This window comes from Caenorhabditis briggsae (genome assembly GCF_000004555.2).
Source record: "Caenorhabditis briggsae complete genome, chrV, whole genome shotgun sequence".
Lineage (NCBI taxonomy): Eukaryota > Metazoa > Nematoda > Chromadorea > Rhabditida > Rhabditidae > Caenorhabditis > Caenorhabditis briggsae.
The window spans coordinates 6,681,569-6,699,160 of NC_013488.2; the positions used below are offsets into that span (position 1 = coordinate 6,681,569).

Here is a 17,592-nt window from a genome sequence, read left to right on the forward strand (position 1 = left end):
TTGAGCATTTAGTCAGTGCATCAAGCTTGAGCTGAAGCACGAGCTCCCAGTAAGAGCCGAAGAATAAACACGGATTGTAATAATATTATACTTCTTTTATAACCAGTTCCACTGGATATATGAGAGAACAAATGTCAGCGAATGCGACGGCAGCAATGAGTACGTTCACTGAAGAAACCCTCATTGAATTTCTAGTGAGAATGATGAAATGGAAAATGTTGACGATCGCACATGGTGCAGCAATATAAATGTCGTTGCGATAAGCAGCCTCACTTATGTTTCTAAAATTCAACAAATAACATAATTGGTGGGAAGTTGTTAAACTGACTCGAATATTTCTAAAAGGTCGCATAAAAAATCACCATTGCTATAACCTGGGAAATTTTCTTCGGCGCAGTCACCCATTTTCTTGAATTCCTGGAATAAAAATCAGATTAATGGATGAGAGCTGTTTTTAAAACTTTTTTAATCAATGAGATATTTTTAAGATAAAGGGGTGAACGACTATTTAAGTTACATAAGTGTCAATGAACAGGATAATAGGAGTTTAATCAGCTTCAACGGAAGTACGAGTTTCTGATTTTGTGACTGACTGATTCTAAATCAGTTTCATTTATTTATTCATAGGAAGAAATGTACCAACACGTGATTTTTGTAAATGTCGAAAATCTACAATCAAACTCAGTTATTTGTGGTATTGTGCGTAAAATAAAACTAATTACTGTCATAAGCAACAGCAGTGATCGGCCTAAAAGTGTACAATTTGTATTAGTGAAGAAACAGTTGTAAAACTGACTCAAGTATAACGTAAAACCCGCATAAAAAATCAACATTATTGAAGCCCGGGAATAATTTTTCAGCACAGGAACTCATTTTTGGATTCCTGGCAAACTTAATCAGATAACTGAGAGAGAGAGAGAGAGAGAGCGATGATTAGTTGCGTTAAGTGTCGGGGAACTGAATGAGAGCAGTTCCCTCTATGCAAACGGAAATACGAGTTTCTGATTTTATGACTGGTGGATTCTTAATCAGTTTCAATAATTTATTCATAGGAATAAATGGTGACTTTTTAAATTAAAAAACAGGTGATTTTTTTTCCAAATGTCGAAAGCATGCGATCAAGAAACTTAGTCATTTGTGGTGTTGTGCGTAAACTGAAATATCATTACAGCATCCGCAATGAGAGAATTGCAAATTATTCAAACTGTCCAACGAAAAAAGTAAACAACATGATAATTATTCAGAGCAGGGCTAAACACACTTTGGTGGCTTTGACCAATTGTTATTGTAAGACTATTTTAGCCAGCTTAAATGTCACAAATAGCTTGATCTTACGTTATTGACATAAAAATCACCTGTTGGTACAACAAACGTTCTTTTCAAATTTAAATATTGCCGCTAATATCTGAATAACTAAAATAGTAGCTAAATAAAACTGAAATGGCATTAAAACAGGAATACACACTTCCATTCAATTGTTAAGAGGATGGTGAAGAAAGAAGAAATTTCGACAGTTAAAAAATAAGAAATTCAAACGGGATTCATTAAGATAAGATTGGTGATTAATTATAGCAAAAACTTATCAAGTTTTAACTATCGAACATAATTTCAGATGACCAAAAAATTGGAAATAATTAGATTTTTTAGGGATTGTCCATTCAACGGTTGAGTTCAATGACGATTAAAGAGGGACTCCTACCAAAAATTTCTGTTGTCTTAAAATGTTCAAAAATAAGTATTTTCCTAATATTATTGCGCCAAAAATGGGATTTGGATTCCCGCGCAGTGAGAAACCTAGGCCACGACATCATAGCGCCTTTCTTACATGGAAATTTTTCTGGATTTTTTTGGTTTTCATGCCCGGCAGGTAAAAAACGTAAAAAACCACTATCGGCCACTTGAAAAAACGGCTGTCAGGCGCCGTGGCATATCATATTCATTCTGTTTTTTCGTCATTATTACATCCGGGTGATGATTTGATCTGAATAATCATAAATTTGTTTGTCAAGTATTATTTTGTAAATATTTTGTAACAGGGTGTGCTGCAGATTTTTTGATCTTTTTTGTGTTTCTAACTCTCTGATATTGTCACAGCAATGAAGAAATAACTTTCAAAAACTATGTGCCCGACAATTTTATATCTCAAAGTTGTTCTATAGTTATACAGAATGCGTCATTCTTCTGGAAAAAAATACATCACTTATTTTAAAAACAAAACGAAAATACAATTGTTGGGTGGGTTGACGTTTGAAATTTGGACAATATCTGGATTTAGACAGCTGTTCAAATTTTTAGATTTAGAAACTTCTCCTTCCTTGTTAGATTTTTTCATGATTTTTGGACTGTTTGTTTCGCGACGAGAGATTAAACTTTAGATTTTTTGAATGTGGGATAAAATTCGAAAAGTCAGAATGTCAGATTTTCTAGAATACTTTTTTTTCCGTTTTCTCATAACCTCAAAAACATAGATTTTTCATGTATCTAAGATTTCCAAGTTTCAAATTTGAATCAAAGTTTGCTTCCTTGAAAATATTACCAATTTTTCATATTACCAACCTCCTGACGCTTGGCTGGTGCGCCTTCGGCGCGATTTGACCTATTTTACTACTGGTTCGTTGCTCACCTTACTATATACCTCAAAAAGTCACATAAATCTATATTCAATTGTTGGCTTTTCAAAAATTGTGCGGACAAAGTGACAAAGAGACTCAAATTTATTTAATCATCATAAGAATGAGTGTTTCAAAGATTTCGAATGAAAACACTTCAGTAATGCTGTTCTAGAATTTGAATTCAACCGCTTTTCAATAAAAAAAAGCTCTGAAAAAATAGAGAAATTGAAAGTTCAAAAATTTGCAAACATCAAACTTTCAAACATTAAACTCAAAAATATTTCCAAATATTCATAATTTTCCGTCTTAAACTCCAAGCCACAACATCCAAGCTACATTCAAAAACCTCCTCTCTCGATTTTCCAAGGTCTTTGTTCCCGATAAAATCTTGAGATTTGAACTTTTCCTTCTTTTATGATTTTACTTTTCCCCTTTTCCATGTTCTTCTATTCCTGATTTTCTAAAAACATTTTTCTCGATTTTTATGAAATTTATAAAACTTTTTATTTCCCAAAGAAAAAACAATGTATTTTGTTTTCCCGATCACTCTTCCCTTTTTTTACAATCCCATAGATCAATTTCATTTTTATGATGTCCCATGTCAAAAAATGTGAAATATTTTATGACTTTTTGAGACTAGAAGGCACTATAATGAGTGGTGTTACGCATCGTTTGAGAAATGACAAAAAAGAGAAAAAGAAGATAGAGAAAAACAGGAAAATGCGAATATTTCGGTCAGAATGGACTTACGGAAGACATCAGCTGTTTGAAAAATTTTGAAAAATTTTTGAAATCCGAAGTTTGGGTTGAAGTTCAGGATTTTTTTTGGAAAAGCTTGTTTTTTATTATTATTTTGCGTTAAAAATTGAAAAAATTCAGATCTTTCGGAATTTTCATTTTGAGTTTTTATTTTCGTTTTTTAACCTGTAAAAGAAGGACCCCTGACTTTCAACTTTGAATTAGTTTATCTCGGTTCATTTGAAACATTCAAAGCCGTTAGCAGCACCTTACATGGATGTTTCCAGATATTATAAAATTTGTTACCCAGTAAGACGTGTGGTCCCTTTCTGAATACCGTAAAACCTGTAATAGAAGGACCCTCACACTGTCAGGTTTGAGCTCAATTATCTCGGTTCCTGTAAAAAATAAAGAAAAGTGGTCAACTGACAAATAATCATAATATCAAAAATATTTTACTAGTTGAGTCAACAACTAACAAGGGAAGTGTTTTCAGAGGGGCGTTGAGAATTTGCTCAAAATTTGTAAAAAGGTACTTTCGAACACGCTGAATACGATTTCAGCAATATCTCGGTCACAACCCTAATAGGAACAAAAATATGGGCTCTCAAAGTGTTTTCAGTACTAAATTTCGACTAAAAACGTGCATTTTTCGAGCTTTAAAACTCGTTTTCCAGGATTTTTTCAAGCGGGACACCCTTTTTTGATCATTTCTCTATCATCTGAAATAGTTTTAGAACAATTAAAAAAAAATTTTTTTCGATTTTTTTTTGAAAAAAATCATCATGGGGTACCCCACACTTCAAAAGTAATTTTTTGGAAATTTTTTTGAAAGTGCAAAAAAGTCTTTCAAACATTCAGAAATGATAGGAACATCATTTTCACAATATTTGGCAGCTCGATTTTGTATGTGAGCCCTGATAATTCCCTAAATCTGATAATTGCAAGAAATTTGAAAAACTGTAATTTCTCAAATATTGCTCGAAATCACACGGAATACACAGAAATATATGAAGATCATTTGGGTGATAGATTTGTTGGTGTTCCACTCAAAAAAGAGCAAGACGGAGCAATTCCGAGAGTCGAAAGTTATGCTTTTGGGCGATAGGACAAGTCGAAAAAAACAATACTTAAAAATTTCTTCAAAATTTCAAACGCCTTCTTTTTCACTTTGAAAACGTCGGGAATTCATGAAATAAGTATAATTTGTTATTCAGGGGACCAAAATGGATATCGAAAATTCGTCTCGAAAAAAACAAAAAAAAAAGAATTACCACAGTGGGGTTCGAACCACCATAGTCACTCCTAATGAGTCTCCCTCTTACCACAACACCCACAACCGATGTTTTTCCCTGGTGCGGAGGGCGTATAGGAGAGAGGGGCGTAGTGAAGAGAAGGAGAGGGCGAAATCGACCGAAAATTTTCAGACGAAGATTTTCAGCTTGTTGATGATACTATGACCTAGATTTTTTTTGTCATCGTGTTGCGGATAATTCAAACTATCAGTACTGAAATTTTTAGAAAATTCTCAACGCCCCTCTGAAAACACTTCCCTTGTAAGTTGACAAATTTTCGATGTCGCTTATGCGGACCGAGATAATTGATCTCAAACCTGACAGTGTGTAGGCCCTTCTATTACAGGTTTTTTCGGTAATATAAACTTTATTTGAATAAGATACCGAATTTTCTTTAATTTCGTTTTTTTTCACATTTTCCTGATTATACCAATTTTCGACAAAATTTTCCATAAAAATTTATTTTTTTTTCGATTTTCCCAATTTTCCGAATTCGCTCAATTCCAAAAACTGTACTTCGATCCTTCCTCCAAAATCTCCAACCTCATCCTATTAGAGGGACCCATCTATTTCTCCGACCATTGTTCCCGAATCTTTTCATTAAAAAATTCGACGAATTTTCGTTCAAAATTAATGAAAATCTATCAATTTCACCGAAATTGAGCAATTTTTTAATCAAAACATAGTTTTTCAACGAAATTCTGTTGAATTATGGAATTCCCGGTACATTTTTCAGTAAAAACCTTTCAACTACAGGGTGCACTTCTATTGAAGGGACCCTTTCAAACCAGGCTTCACGGTTTCTCATTTTTTGTAAACCTCATTTACCAAACGTTTACCAAAAATTAACGAAAATTGATAGTTGATAATTTTCCAAAAATCGTTATTTTTGCAAAAAAGAAATGTTCGTGCCCTGTCTAGACCCCCTTCCTCAGGCAAATGAAAATCTGATGTTCGATTTACTGAGAAAATTCTAATTCTCTAAATTGCCCATAAAACCACCTGTCTGGCCTTCTATTACCATCTAATCTCCCATCATTTCACCTGTTCTCTTATTTTTTCAGGCCACCCGTATTGGTAGGAAGCTTTTCTATTACAGTACTCTGAAAAATTCTTGAAATTTTTAAGATTTTTTTGGAATTACGAGTTTATGCTCATGATGCTCTATGTTGAACACTGAACATAGTTTTTCTGAAAAAATGAAACATCACAAGCCGCTAGACATCATTTTATTATTAGCTCCATATTGTCGTGCATGTCGTCTTGTTCAATGCCTAAAAGTCGGGATGAAATTAAATTTATCGACCGTTTTGGAGGTCAAAAATTCCAAAGATGATGCAGTGGCGACCTTGATCGAAAGTCTTTTATATCAGGATGCAAAACGAGAAAAAACGCTAATGGCTCAGTTTACATTCGAAAATCCAACTCTAGAAGAAGTCATCGAGTCAAAACAGTTGACGATTGTCGCCAGGGTAGGTTTGAACATTTGGAAACTGGACGTTTTAGATCCGGCCATTCCGCAACCCTGCTGTAAAATCTCTGTTCTGAAACGTCTGGGGGATTTATCTTTCGGCTAGACTCGCGACAGAAATATCTCAAAACTGCTATAATTTTTCATATAATTCAAATATATCACTTTCAGGACCCAACACACGAAATGACAAGTTCCGATTGGTGTTTCTTCGGCGCCTATACCGCCGTAAAATTCCTATTAGGACTCACTTTCATGAAACAGTTGAGCACGAGGGACAAGGTAGGCACGTGACAAGGTGCACTTCAAAAGTATATCAACGAAAAACCAATGTTTTTAAAAATTTCAGACTTTGCTACTTGCCAACTACTCGGCTAAAGCTACACTGTTGTTCAGTGCAATTCGAACGATGAGAGCGAAAAATGATAAGATGATCAAGCCAGACGGAAAGGATTTTTTCATGGAATTCTTGTCAAAGTGAGGGGATTTTGATTGATTTAATTGATTTTCGAATCAACTTGTTTTTGAAAAAGTAGTTTTGTAATTTCCAGATGGTCCGATTTCTCGCTCCATTTCACGAATCGCGTCCGAAGTATGCTTGTCAATCGGCTCATTGAATTGGAAATCACTAATGAGGAATTCATACTGCTTACTGTACTATTCTTCTGCAATCCTGGTAAGTTTGGAACGCCTAATTTTTTAAATTCTAAAAAAACGATTTTCAGTGCTCGATGGCCTATCCGACCACGCCGTTTCAATACTTACCGAACAACAAAAAGTCTACAGTTCAGCTCTAATGCAATACTGCCTTCTGACCTACCAACAAAACGGACCATCCCGATTCACAGAACTTCTTTCCCTCTGTACAGTAACCAACAAGTACTTCGAAGACGTTCAGTATCTGTACTGGATCTTCCAGTTTCATTTCCACGTCAAATACAAAAATCTGGTGGCCAGTGTGATTTAAGTCACAAACAACTTCGTCGGTTTATCTTGTCTAACTGTTTCAAAAACGTTACTGATCCTAATTTTTCTCACCTACCATATTTCCTTGTACTTTAAGCTTCAAGCTCAACTAACTCAATTTCTATGAGAGAAATCTAAATTCAGTCAGCTAACAAAACATTTGTCAGGACATCATCAACAAAATTTAGCTATCTCTGCCAGAAATTGAAATGATTGAGTTTGAATAGAAAAAATTAGTCAAAGGTAATACGGTAATCTACTAAATTACTGATCTCTTTTCCCCACTTTTACCCCGCCCACTTGATGACTCCTTGACCATTCTATGACTATTTGGTTTACATAAAGATGTTTTACTGTCCTCATTTTCAGCACTTTTCATTTTCAGCGATTTAACATTTTTCGGTACTGCAAATCCGCTTTTCCCGCTCAATATTTTTCGCATACTTTTTGATCTCTGATCCACAATTTTCCAAAACAAGCCGGAAGTTTTTTTTTTCTAGTCGGAACAAAAACTTTGTAATCACCTGGTGATCTTTTCAAGTACATGGTGTACTTGACTACGAAAAATTTGTGTAGCCTAATGAGAAAACGCATGCATAAATCCCCCCGAGCACAAAACATATTAATATTTTTTTTTCTTTTTCCTTTTCTCACCAAAACCGAGACATCACTTCTCAGAGTCTCTTCGTTTTATTTGTGTCGCTGAGCAACAGGCAGCACGTGTCTAGTCTGTTATTTTATCTAATCTCGTCTGGTCAGTTTCGCGTATTTTTTGTGCTTAATTCTTCACTATTGATCCAAAAAATGCGATACCCTTGTGAAATATGTGGAAAACTAACAATTGGATTTCATTATGGGGTAAGTCTTGAAAAAGCTCCATAGCGTTTGCTTTTGCTCCATTTATCTCGATTCCTGTGAAAGATATCAAAAAATGGCCAACTGACAGAATTGTTTTGATGCTATGACGAACATTTTATCAATTGATCACTTTTTGATATCTCTCACAAATACCCAGATACCGTAAAACCTGTAATAGAAGGGCCCCTTAACTTTCAAATTTCAACCAAGTTATCTTGATTCTTGTGAAGGATAACACACAATGTTCAATTGACAAAATATTTTTGATGTTAACATTAAACTTTTATCAGTTGACACATTTCTATACCTTTGACAGGAACCGAGAAAAATTGCCTCAAAGTTAGGGACCCGTCTATTACAGGTATTACGGTAAGTAGAGTGAAACTGTAGTTCATAAATTCCAGGTCAACTGCTGTAATGCTTGCAAGCAATTTTTCATTCGTGCCGTTACTAGTGACAAAATTCCAAATACTTGCTCATCTAAAAATGGAAACTGCCAAAAATGCAGATTCTGTCGTTATCAACTTTGTCTCCAAGCCGGTTTAGTGGCTCCATGCGTCAAAAATTTCAGTCCAGACCTCTCAAAAGTTTTGGATCATTTTAAATACCTTGAGTTCCATCGAAATGACAAATTTCTGAATTTCATCCCTCTGGGGACTTTCAACCTAGACGATTCAGTTCTCGCGGAAAATGGGAACTACACGGAGAAACCTGAAAATTTCCAGCCAAATTTCGATACCTGGGTGGCGGTGTGTTTCAGCACTTCAGTGGATTTCATAAAACGATGTGAGGTTTTTGAAGAACTGTCGAAATGCGAAAAAATGAGTTTGGTGAAACAATCCTATCGAATGCATGGGACCTTTTGTTTGGCAATGAGATCATTTGTAAATCGACAAGAGATTGCTCAATTTCCTGGAGGACTGGATATAGTACCTGAGGAGATTCAGAATCGATATCAGAATTGTCCAGAGATCCTTAACCGAATAAAATGTCCGCTGGTTGCCAAATTACGCGAGTTGAAAATTACCAATGAGGAATATTTGCTTTTAAGTGCTCTAATGATTTGTAATACGGGTAAGAACAATATTAAGTTGGATCCAATTTTTTAGTTTCCATATTTCAGCACCATCAATTTTTTCGGAATTCGGACAAAACCACATTGGCCATTACCAAAAACTATTTTCATCCCTACTTCTCCAATATTGTCTACAAAATTATTCGAAAAATGGTCCATCCAGATTTTCAGACCTGCTCACAATTTTTTACACTGTTAACGGAATACTCCAGGATTTCGACAATGCAATTATCCCATTTTTGTATACTCAATCAAAAACGGAAACGCAGAGAATGTTGGAAAATGTTATGGAGCAGAAGTTGGATTGAACTTATTTTTTTTATTTTGTGTAGTTTCTTTGAACCGAGTAGCTTTTCTTCTGTAATCCTTGCAAACATCTCAATTTAATAATTCTCATATCATTTTTTTGTCATAATCCTCACTTTTCCAAACAAATTTTGTCAAAATCGTCACTTCTTTGAAAGTTTATCAACGAATAAAAATATTTTTTTTTCTAGAAAAAAATTTTCTAGAAAAAATTAGGTCGTGACCTAGAAAAATTAGGTCGTGACCTAGACAAAAATTAGGTCGTGACCTAGAAAAAATTAGGTCGTGACCTAGACAAAAATTAGGTCGTGACCTAGAAAAAATTAGGTCGGGACCTAGACAAAATTTTGAAAAAATTGAAAATTTCCAAAGTTTTCAAAGTTTGATTTTCGTCTCAGATAAGTTCCGGAAAATTAAACTGATTTCAAGTCACATTTTTCTTATCAATGCACTCCAAACTCTAACATTTTAATTTCAATTTTTATGATCCAATTCAAATATGATAACCAGAAATTCATCATCATTATTTCTCTTTATTCTAATTTTTCGGGAAAAAATGGGAAATTTAACTTTTCAATTTATCACCTTACTTTTGGTTCCTTATGCAAGTGCTCTAGGTGATTTTAAAAAATTTGAGCAACTTTCCAAAAAACATAGTTCAATTTTCAGATTGCACTCAAATTTGGAGTTCTGATATTCGAGATGGAAATACTGTGAATTTTCCAAAAAGTGATGGTTCAATGCAGACCCTTCCAGGAAACTTCAATTGTGTTTATAATGTAGGATTTTTTTGAGCTACGCAGTCGAAACCTAAACTTTTAGATTTCCGCTCCCACTAATTCAACTAATGGGATCTATGCAATTGTGACATTAAAAAATGGCTTGCAAGGTGCAAACGATTATATCCTGGTCAAAAAAATCACTGGTACCCAGCAAAAACTTGTTAGGCGAGTCTTTTGAAATCATTCTACGTCTGACAGAACTTTACAGCTCTGGAAATAAAGTGGAAACATTCAAAGTGATCCCAGGAAGCCAATTGAGTGTACAAGTGGTTACCAAAAGCGTTGTGATGAATTCGCAGTTTGCGGTTTCAGTAGAATATCATGGTGTAGTGATTGGACCAAAAGTTCAGATGAAAACAGGAGGGGAAATGAATTATTTGGATGTGAAGACCATAAATCATGGTTCTGATTTATTCAGCTCTGTGACATATGTTTCCATGGAGCATGTAAGTCAAAACTCTAATAAAATTAGAAGTTTCTGTTTGAATCAACATTTAAAGAATTTCAAAAAATGACCAAGTTGTGACCAAGTTTGAAAACCTTCAAAAAATAAATTCCAGATCGTTTTAACTCTTGCCGGAACCGAGTTTGACTATCATTACGACTCTAATGTATACGACACCTGCTATTTCATTGATGGCACATTTGAAAATCAACGAAAAATCTATGAAGTTGATGATTTCGCTCCGGACAAAGACCGAGATTTCACAACCATTGCCCATCACTTAACAATTGTCAGTTTGCAAGAAAAAGTGATTCAAGTCGTCCTGAATCCAGTTTCTGAAGTTCAACAGGTAAACTAGCAACATCCCATCGGACTAAAATATTTCATATTTTAAATTTTTGGAGTTCCCAAAATTCGAAATCTTCGAACATGCATGATTCTAAAAAGTTTTTAAAACTGAAAAATTAATTCAGTTCGACGACCTATATGCAGTGCCTGTCACTAATACCAGTGAAGTTTATTATACAACCAACAACGATGCCTACGAATTTGTGAATTTCGATTCTGTTGGAATTGTCATGGAGGTGGTCAAGGTTATAACGGTATAGAGTTCAAATTCCAAAAACAAAGAAAAAAAAAACAAATTTCAGTGGCCATGTCGAGCTATAGTTGTAAATGGACCACCAAACGCAGAATCAAAAGTTCTTTTGAGTCTTGATTCCAATCCAACCAAGCCTCAAATCTTTAATGTAAAATATCTTACAGTTGTTTCTTATGGTTGTAATTTTGAGTTTACCTTCGATCTTCTAATTGAATAAAATTTTCGCATTCATACAGTACCGGTTAATGACATGCACAAAAATGTGTTTTTCAGTTGAATTTTGGTAATTTTGACCATTTTCAGGAGTCTTGAACTCGGCTATCAAGTCTCCGGTCACTTAAAAAATTTTGAAGGGTGTAAAACAGACCTAGATTGAAATCTTTGAATTTACGAAATTTTCGAAAAATTCCTATTTTTTCAGCTATTGACCGACTTCTGAAAGACACCTTTTTTCACGAATTCAGTAAAAAACTGACCAAAAAAGGGGGTCTTCCAGAAATCGACGAATATCTGAAAAACTAGGAATTTTTTAAAAAATTATGTGAATGATCATGCCGCAAATCAACTGAAAGTACGTTTTTACTTTCTGTTTCATTCAGCTAATGATTTTTGACCAAACTCGACATATATGATTATGATTACAATTCTATCAGTTGACATTTATCAACAATATTCTACACTAATAAAAATTCGGTGCACAAAAAAATCATCACTTTCACTTCTCCCCAAACATGAACAAATATTTCTATGCATGTTTTTTCATTCTTTCATTTTCAATTAACCCTATTAATGCGTTAGGTTTGTTAATTGACGAATTAACCACTTTAACTAAATTTTAGAATGCATTCAAATTCCGGATTCTGTAATTTTCGATGATAGCACAACTTATATTCCGGGCAAGGATGGTTCATTGCAAACAATTCCTGCCAATTTTAATTGTGTTTATAATGTAAAGTTCTCAATTTTTAATGTTCAGCATTATGTATTATTTAATTTCAGATTTCTGTTCCCACGAATTCTACAGATGGCTTATATGCAGTTGTAACAGTTTTGAATGGTCTGAAAGGCGTTAATGATTTCATGCTAGTCACTGAAACCACAGGAAAACTAGTCAAAATCACCAGGTTATTATATTGAAATTGTTTGAAAATTCAAAAAAAAATTTCAGCAGTTCCGATTTTCTGCGCTCATTTAAAATGGTACCTGGATCACAAATGAGTGTACAAGTGGTCACTAAAAGTGTTCAAATGAACTCACAATTTGAGATTACTGTACAATATCATGCCGCGATAATTGGAGATAATTTAAAAATGAAAACAGGAGGAGAGATGAATTTTGTGGATGTCACAGCGATAGGGGATAGTTCCCGATTTTTTAATTCAGTGACTTATACTGGAACTGAGCCGGTAAGGTTTGAATTTGGATTCACCAGAATCCAATATTTTCAATATTATTTTTTCAGATTCTCGTAACTCTTGCTACGGATCAAAACAGTTTCGATGGCTACACCAACTGCTACGTCATTGATGGAACAATTGAAAATCAAGTACAAGTTTATCAAGTGGACGATCTTTTACACAAAAGTCGCCTAACCACAACTTCCAAATCTGTGACTATTGTCAGTTTTGACGAATTATACTTTCAATTTGTTTTAAACCCAATTTCTGAGGCGGCACCTGTAAGTTTATCAAAAATTTGAATTTTTGAAACATTCAAAACTCAAAAAATTCCAGTTCACTAGTTTAACATCATCGGCAATTAAACAAACAGACGATTATTTCTACCTCTTGGGGAATCGAGCAGTGGAATTTGTGAATTTTAACTCGGTTGGAATTTTGATGGACAACGTGCGCATGGATACTGTAAATTTTGATTTTTACCCAAAATTTCAAAAAACTTGAAATTTCCAGGAACCCTGCAACGCTACAGTAGTATCTGGCCCACCGAACAACTCATCGAAAATTCTTCTGGATCTTTCAACGTACCCATTAATGCCTCAGAACTTTAACGTGAAATATTTTACAATAATTTCTCATGAGTGTAGATTTGAGTTCTCTGTCAGGGCTTCTAATTGGATTGAATGAGTGTTTGAAATAATAATTATTTAACGTTCTGAAAATTTATTCAAAAAAAAAACAAAAATACAAAACTGAAAAAAATTAACGATTTCGAAAAACTTTCAGAATTTCCAGAATTTGCACACGCTCCATATTTTTTTTTTGAATCGCTTCTGAAACACACGATTTTCAAAAGTTAAAAAAAAACTGTAAAAAATTACCACAAGTTTGCCTATCAACATAAGGCACATTGCTTGGAGCTTTGTATAACACATGTCTAATTTCGCTACAAATTTTTGAAAAGTTTGCAAAATTTCCATTATTTCCAGTTATCACAAATGGGTTGTATCCTCCTAACACTTTCTGGAAATATTTTTAAAAACATCTAAATAATGAAAACTATAAGATATATACCTTCAAATTCGGAAGCTTAATTTCCATCAAATTTTTGTTTTGCAATATTTGTAATGACGATCTTTTCCAATAGTTGTCAAAGCTTATCACAAATCCCAAATTGTTCAAAAAATTAATTGAGGTCAGGTTTGTGTTTTCAACAATCAGTTGTCCATAAATCCAAGTTACATTTTTTAGTTTGTAAACAAATTTTTCATCTCCAGGTCCGATTTTTAGAATTCCAAAAATTCGCTGACAATTTTCTTCCAAATTTTTGATGTTATTTTTGATGCGATGATGAAACCATGTTTCCAGAAAGATGAGAAAAGAAATTGAAAAAATTAAAGTACGAATTTAAGATCCTTAGTTACTTAATTTCAGGTTAAATTAATTTTTGAAAATTCTAATTTTTAGAATTTCTAAATTATCGAATTTCAAACTTCACTCCTAATGAGCCACCTCTTACCACAACACCACACAACCGACATTTTCTTTTCACGCGAATTTGGTAGAGGAGGGAGGGGAAGCCGAAATCGGCTGCGTGGAGAAATCGGACAAAATTTTCAGACAAAGTTTTTCAGCCTGTGAGTGAGAACGGGCTAAACAATTTTTCGTCATCGTATAGAGCATCTCTTAAACTATAAGTATGCAAGTTTTGAGCAAATTCTCAACCGTTGTCTGAAAAACCTTCCCTTGTCAGATGTTTTCTAGATTCTAAAATTCTTCTAATTCTCTTTTCACGTTTCCATTGGTGCCTCATAATTTATGTCGTTTTATCAATATGCTGGTGAGGTCTAATAGTGTAAATCACCCTCCAAAAAAGCATACGGGCTCAGATTTGGACGCGTTAAAAACCGGGATTGAAAGGGACCCGTCTCAAGCTGTGCGGGATATATCAAGTACATCAGTGGCAAGCCTTTCGTCAAAAAGCCATAAATTGGGAACTCTCGGCAAAGTAAAAAAAGTGGGAAGGTATGGATCACACCTTTTCGCTCAAAGCAACTTTGTTTCATGTGTGGGCCTGTTAAATCATTACTAGTGGCGATAAATTGGTAATGTATGAATACTATAAACAACAATCCAAGTGGGTTGACAAAGGCACTCAACCACCAGACGTCCCGAAACATGAAATTAACGTTAAAAATGGGATGTTTTCGGCATGGATGACTACCAAAGAGTGGAGTATTGGGAGCTGCCAGATATAGGTGTCACTTTTATGACCGATACCTATTTTTGTTAGGTGACATAACTCAGACTCCATGTGGATCTCCATTGGAGAGAAACACAAAGGTTTATTTTCAAAATCTAAATTCGCAACCTCATGCGGGAAGGAGAACGGAGACCGATCTCACTGGATACGGCTAAACAGTTCTGTCTTATCTACAGTATAGTCCAAACCTTGTACTGTCTGACTACCCCCCTATCCAGCCATTTCTACCGACATCTTGATTGAAAAAAATTCACTTCAAAGCATGATGTCTAAAATGGGTTGACCTGATTTTCAATGCGCTGTGACCGGAGATCTGGAAGGAAGGCATCCAAAATTTGGTGGGACGCTGGCAGATAGTCACTGTTAACAATGGTCATTATCTTCAATTTATCTGACATCGTTTTGACCTTTTTTATATCGAATGAATCTGACGCTAAAAATGGAAAGGACTTTCCGAACAACCTAATTTTTCAATTTTTCAAAAGTTGACAGACGGACATTAGGACGGACAGCGTTTTATTAATAAGGAAGATCAATGCTAATTTCAGAATAATATATTTAAAAAAACAACAAAAAAGCACAGATTGCAAAAATTAGTGATTCCGAAAGATTAACATAACCTTCAGAATTTTCACACATTCCATATTTTTCTTGAATAAATTCTGAAAATCTTTTTTTTAATTTCCAAAAATGCTCTCAAATCAAAAAAAAAAATACCACAAGTTTGCCTATCAACATAAGGCACATTGCTTGGAGCGTTGTATAACACATGTCTAATTTCGCAACAAAATTTTGAATTGTTTGCAAAATTCCCATTATTTCCAGTTATCACAAATGGGTTGCATTCTCCTAACACTTTCTGAAAATATTAAAAAATAATATTATGAAAAATATAAATATTATATACCTTCAAATTCGGAAGCCTAATTTCCATCAAATTTTTATTGTGCGAAAATTGTAACGAAGATGTTTCACACTGTTCGTTAAAACTTATCACAAATTCCAAATTGTTCAAAAAATCGATACTTGTCAAAGTTGTATTTTCGATAATCAGTTTTCCATAAATCCAAGTTACATTTTTTAGTTTGTAAACAAAATTTTCATCTCCAGGTCCAATTTTCAGAATTCCAAAAATTCGCTGACAATTTTCTTCCAAATTTTTGATATTTTCGTTTTCCGGTATTTTACACAATTTTTCACCAAAAACTGTGGAACTCAAATGATCACAATATTTTTGGTTTTGGTAGCTCATTACAACATTTTCAGCACCATAAAAGTTGCTTGTTTCTTCTAGTGAAAAACAAACGTAATTTTGTGAAATGATTCCAAAATAATCGTACTGTATATAAATTTCATGTTTGCTCGGATCCGAGGAGTTGAAGTTCTGAAAAATTGGAAATTTAGGTTTTCGAATTTTGAGTGTTGTATCAACTTTTTGAAGTTTGGAGATTCTCGGAATTGAAATACATTTTTTTTCGAATTTTCAAGGTTTTAAAAAATTTTGAGGCGTCTTTGGATTCTCACATTTTCACATATTTGGATTGCTCACCTTTAAATTCGGAACATTAAAATTCGAAAAGTTGGCATACATTTCAATTTGAACACTACACGAAGTATTTGTCCAATTGATCATTCCGATTTCCGTCATTTCGAAATTCTTATACAGCTTCAGACCATTTTTTGGGTCTGGATTAAAAAAATACAACCTAAAAATCAATAAATCAATAAACCCACTATTAAGGTCCGGATCCGACGCAATATCATCACATTCCAGGGATTCTAATCCAGCTAGAAATTTGAGACTTGTGAGATTTGTACGAGAAATGATAATAGTTCCAAAAATAATTTTTACATTTTTGAAAGTTGGAATAAGCTCGTTTTCTGTTAAATTGGAATCCGCATCAATCACCAAGTCTGCACAAATGGAACTACAATTTTTTGGAAATAAATTAAGATTATTGGAATCTAAGGTTCCTTGCTGAAATATGCATGATGGTTCTAAAAATAAATCAATTTAGAAAAACAAAAAATATACGATTTTTTCCTACCACACTTTTTCTGCAACCAGTTTTCATCTGAACACTGAATAGAGTAGAAAAATGGGATCAAGAGAAAGTGTATCATGTTTCAAGAAAATGATTTTCAGAAAAACATTTTCCTAAAGTACTTTGTTTGAAACCAATTTTTATCTGAACACTGAAAGGAGAAGAAAATCGAAAATATGAGAAAGAGTCTCGTTTTTCAGAAAAATGATTTTCAGAAAGAAATTTTTCAGATAACGCAAAAGGCAGGTGGAATATAGAAATGGCGATAATGAAATCATGATTTCAGGGAAAAATGAAAAAAAAATGGATATCGAAGAAATCAAAGTACGATTTTAAGGATTTTTGAACTCTGAATATTTGGATTATTATATTAAATTTTCGAATGTTGAGAATTACAGAATTTCCAGAATTCCTGTGTTTTTAAAAAGTATCGTTTCTAAAAGTACCAATTGACAAGATTTTACAGAATATGAAATTCATCATTTTCAAAAACTACATTTATTCAATTAGCACATTGAAAAAAAGAAAATAAAAAGCATGAACAAAAACTGATTTCCCGTTTCACAATTCTTGGCGAACTCCTTTTGAATCGTTTCTGAAAATTTAAATTTTGCCTAAAAATTTATCTGTTTTAACTCACCGCAATTTTTTCTATCAATCAATAGAAAATCGATATTTGTGGTATTAATTTGATGCATAATTTCGGAACAAACTTTCGGATTTTTACTCAACGATTCG

The 17,592-nt window shown here is 33.8% G+C and overlaps 4 protein-coding genes across 4 annotated transcripts; 3 read left to right on the top strand and 1 right to left on the bottom strand.

Moving 5' to 3' along the window:
• Positions 1–5,844: 5,844 nt before the first annotated feature.
• On the top strand, positions 5,845–7,083 carry Cbr-nhr-187 (the record flags this gene model as incomplete). The annotated part of the gene is made up of 5 exons (XM_002647386.1): positions 5,845–6,117; positions 6,288–6,398; positions 6,466–6,593; positions 6,668–6,792; positions 6,842–7,083. 5 exons carry the CDS (start codon positions 5,845–5,847, stop codon positions 7,081–7,083), a joined length of 879 nt encoding a protein of 292 aa, XP_002647432.1.
• Positions 7,084–7,886: 803 nt separating this feature from the next.
• On the top strand, positions 7,887–9,323 carry CBG06503 (the record flags this gene model as incomplete). The annotated part of the gene is made up of 3 exons (XM_002647387.1): positions 7,887–7,940; positions 8,345–9,014; positions 9,064–9,323. The coding sequence occupies 3 exons, from the start codon at positions 7,887–7,889 to the stop codon at positions 9,321–9,323; spliced, it is 984 nt and encodes a 327-aa protein (XP_002647433.1).
• Positions 9,324–9,877: 554 nt separating this feature from the next.
• On the top strand, positions 9,878–13,233 carry CBG06505 (the record flags this gene model as incomplete). The annotated part of the gene is made up of 13 exons (XM_045237181.1): positions 9,878–9,938; positions 9,991–10,100; positions 10,144–10,268; positions 10,312–10,549; positions 10,664–10,897; positions 11,022–11,150; positions 11,199–11,325; positions 11,989–12,098; positions 12,149–12,273; positions 12,318–12,555; positions 12,612–12,827; positions 12,883–13,011; positions 13,060–13,233. 13 exons carry the CDS (start codon positions 9,878–9,880, stop codon positions 13,231–13,233), a joined length of 2,016 nt encoding a protein of 671 aa, XP_045093230.1.
• A 75-nt stretch (positions 13,234–13,308) lies between these two features.
• CBG06506 lies at positions 13,309–16,933 on the bottom strand (the record flags this gene model as incomplete). The annotated part of the gene is made up of 7 exons (XM_045237182.1): positions 13,309–13,379; positions 13,428–13,569; positions 13,621–13,851; positions 15,717–16,193; positions 16,359–16,495; positions 16,544–16,807; positions 16,858–16,933. 7 exons carry the CDS (start codon positions 16,931–16,933, stop codon positions 13,309–13,311), a joined length of 1,398 nt encoding a protein of 465 aa, XP_045093231.1.
• Positions 16,934–17,592: the final 659 nt, after the last annotated feature.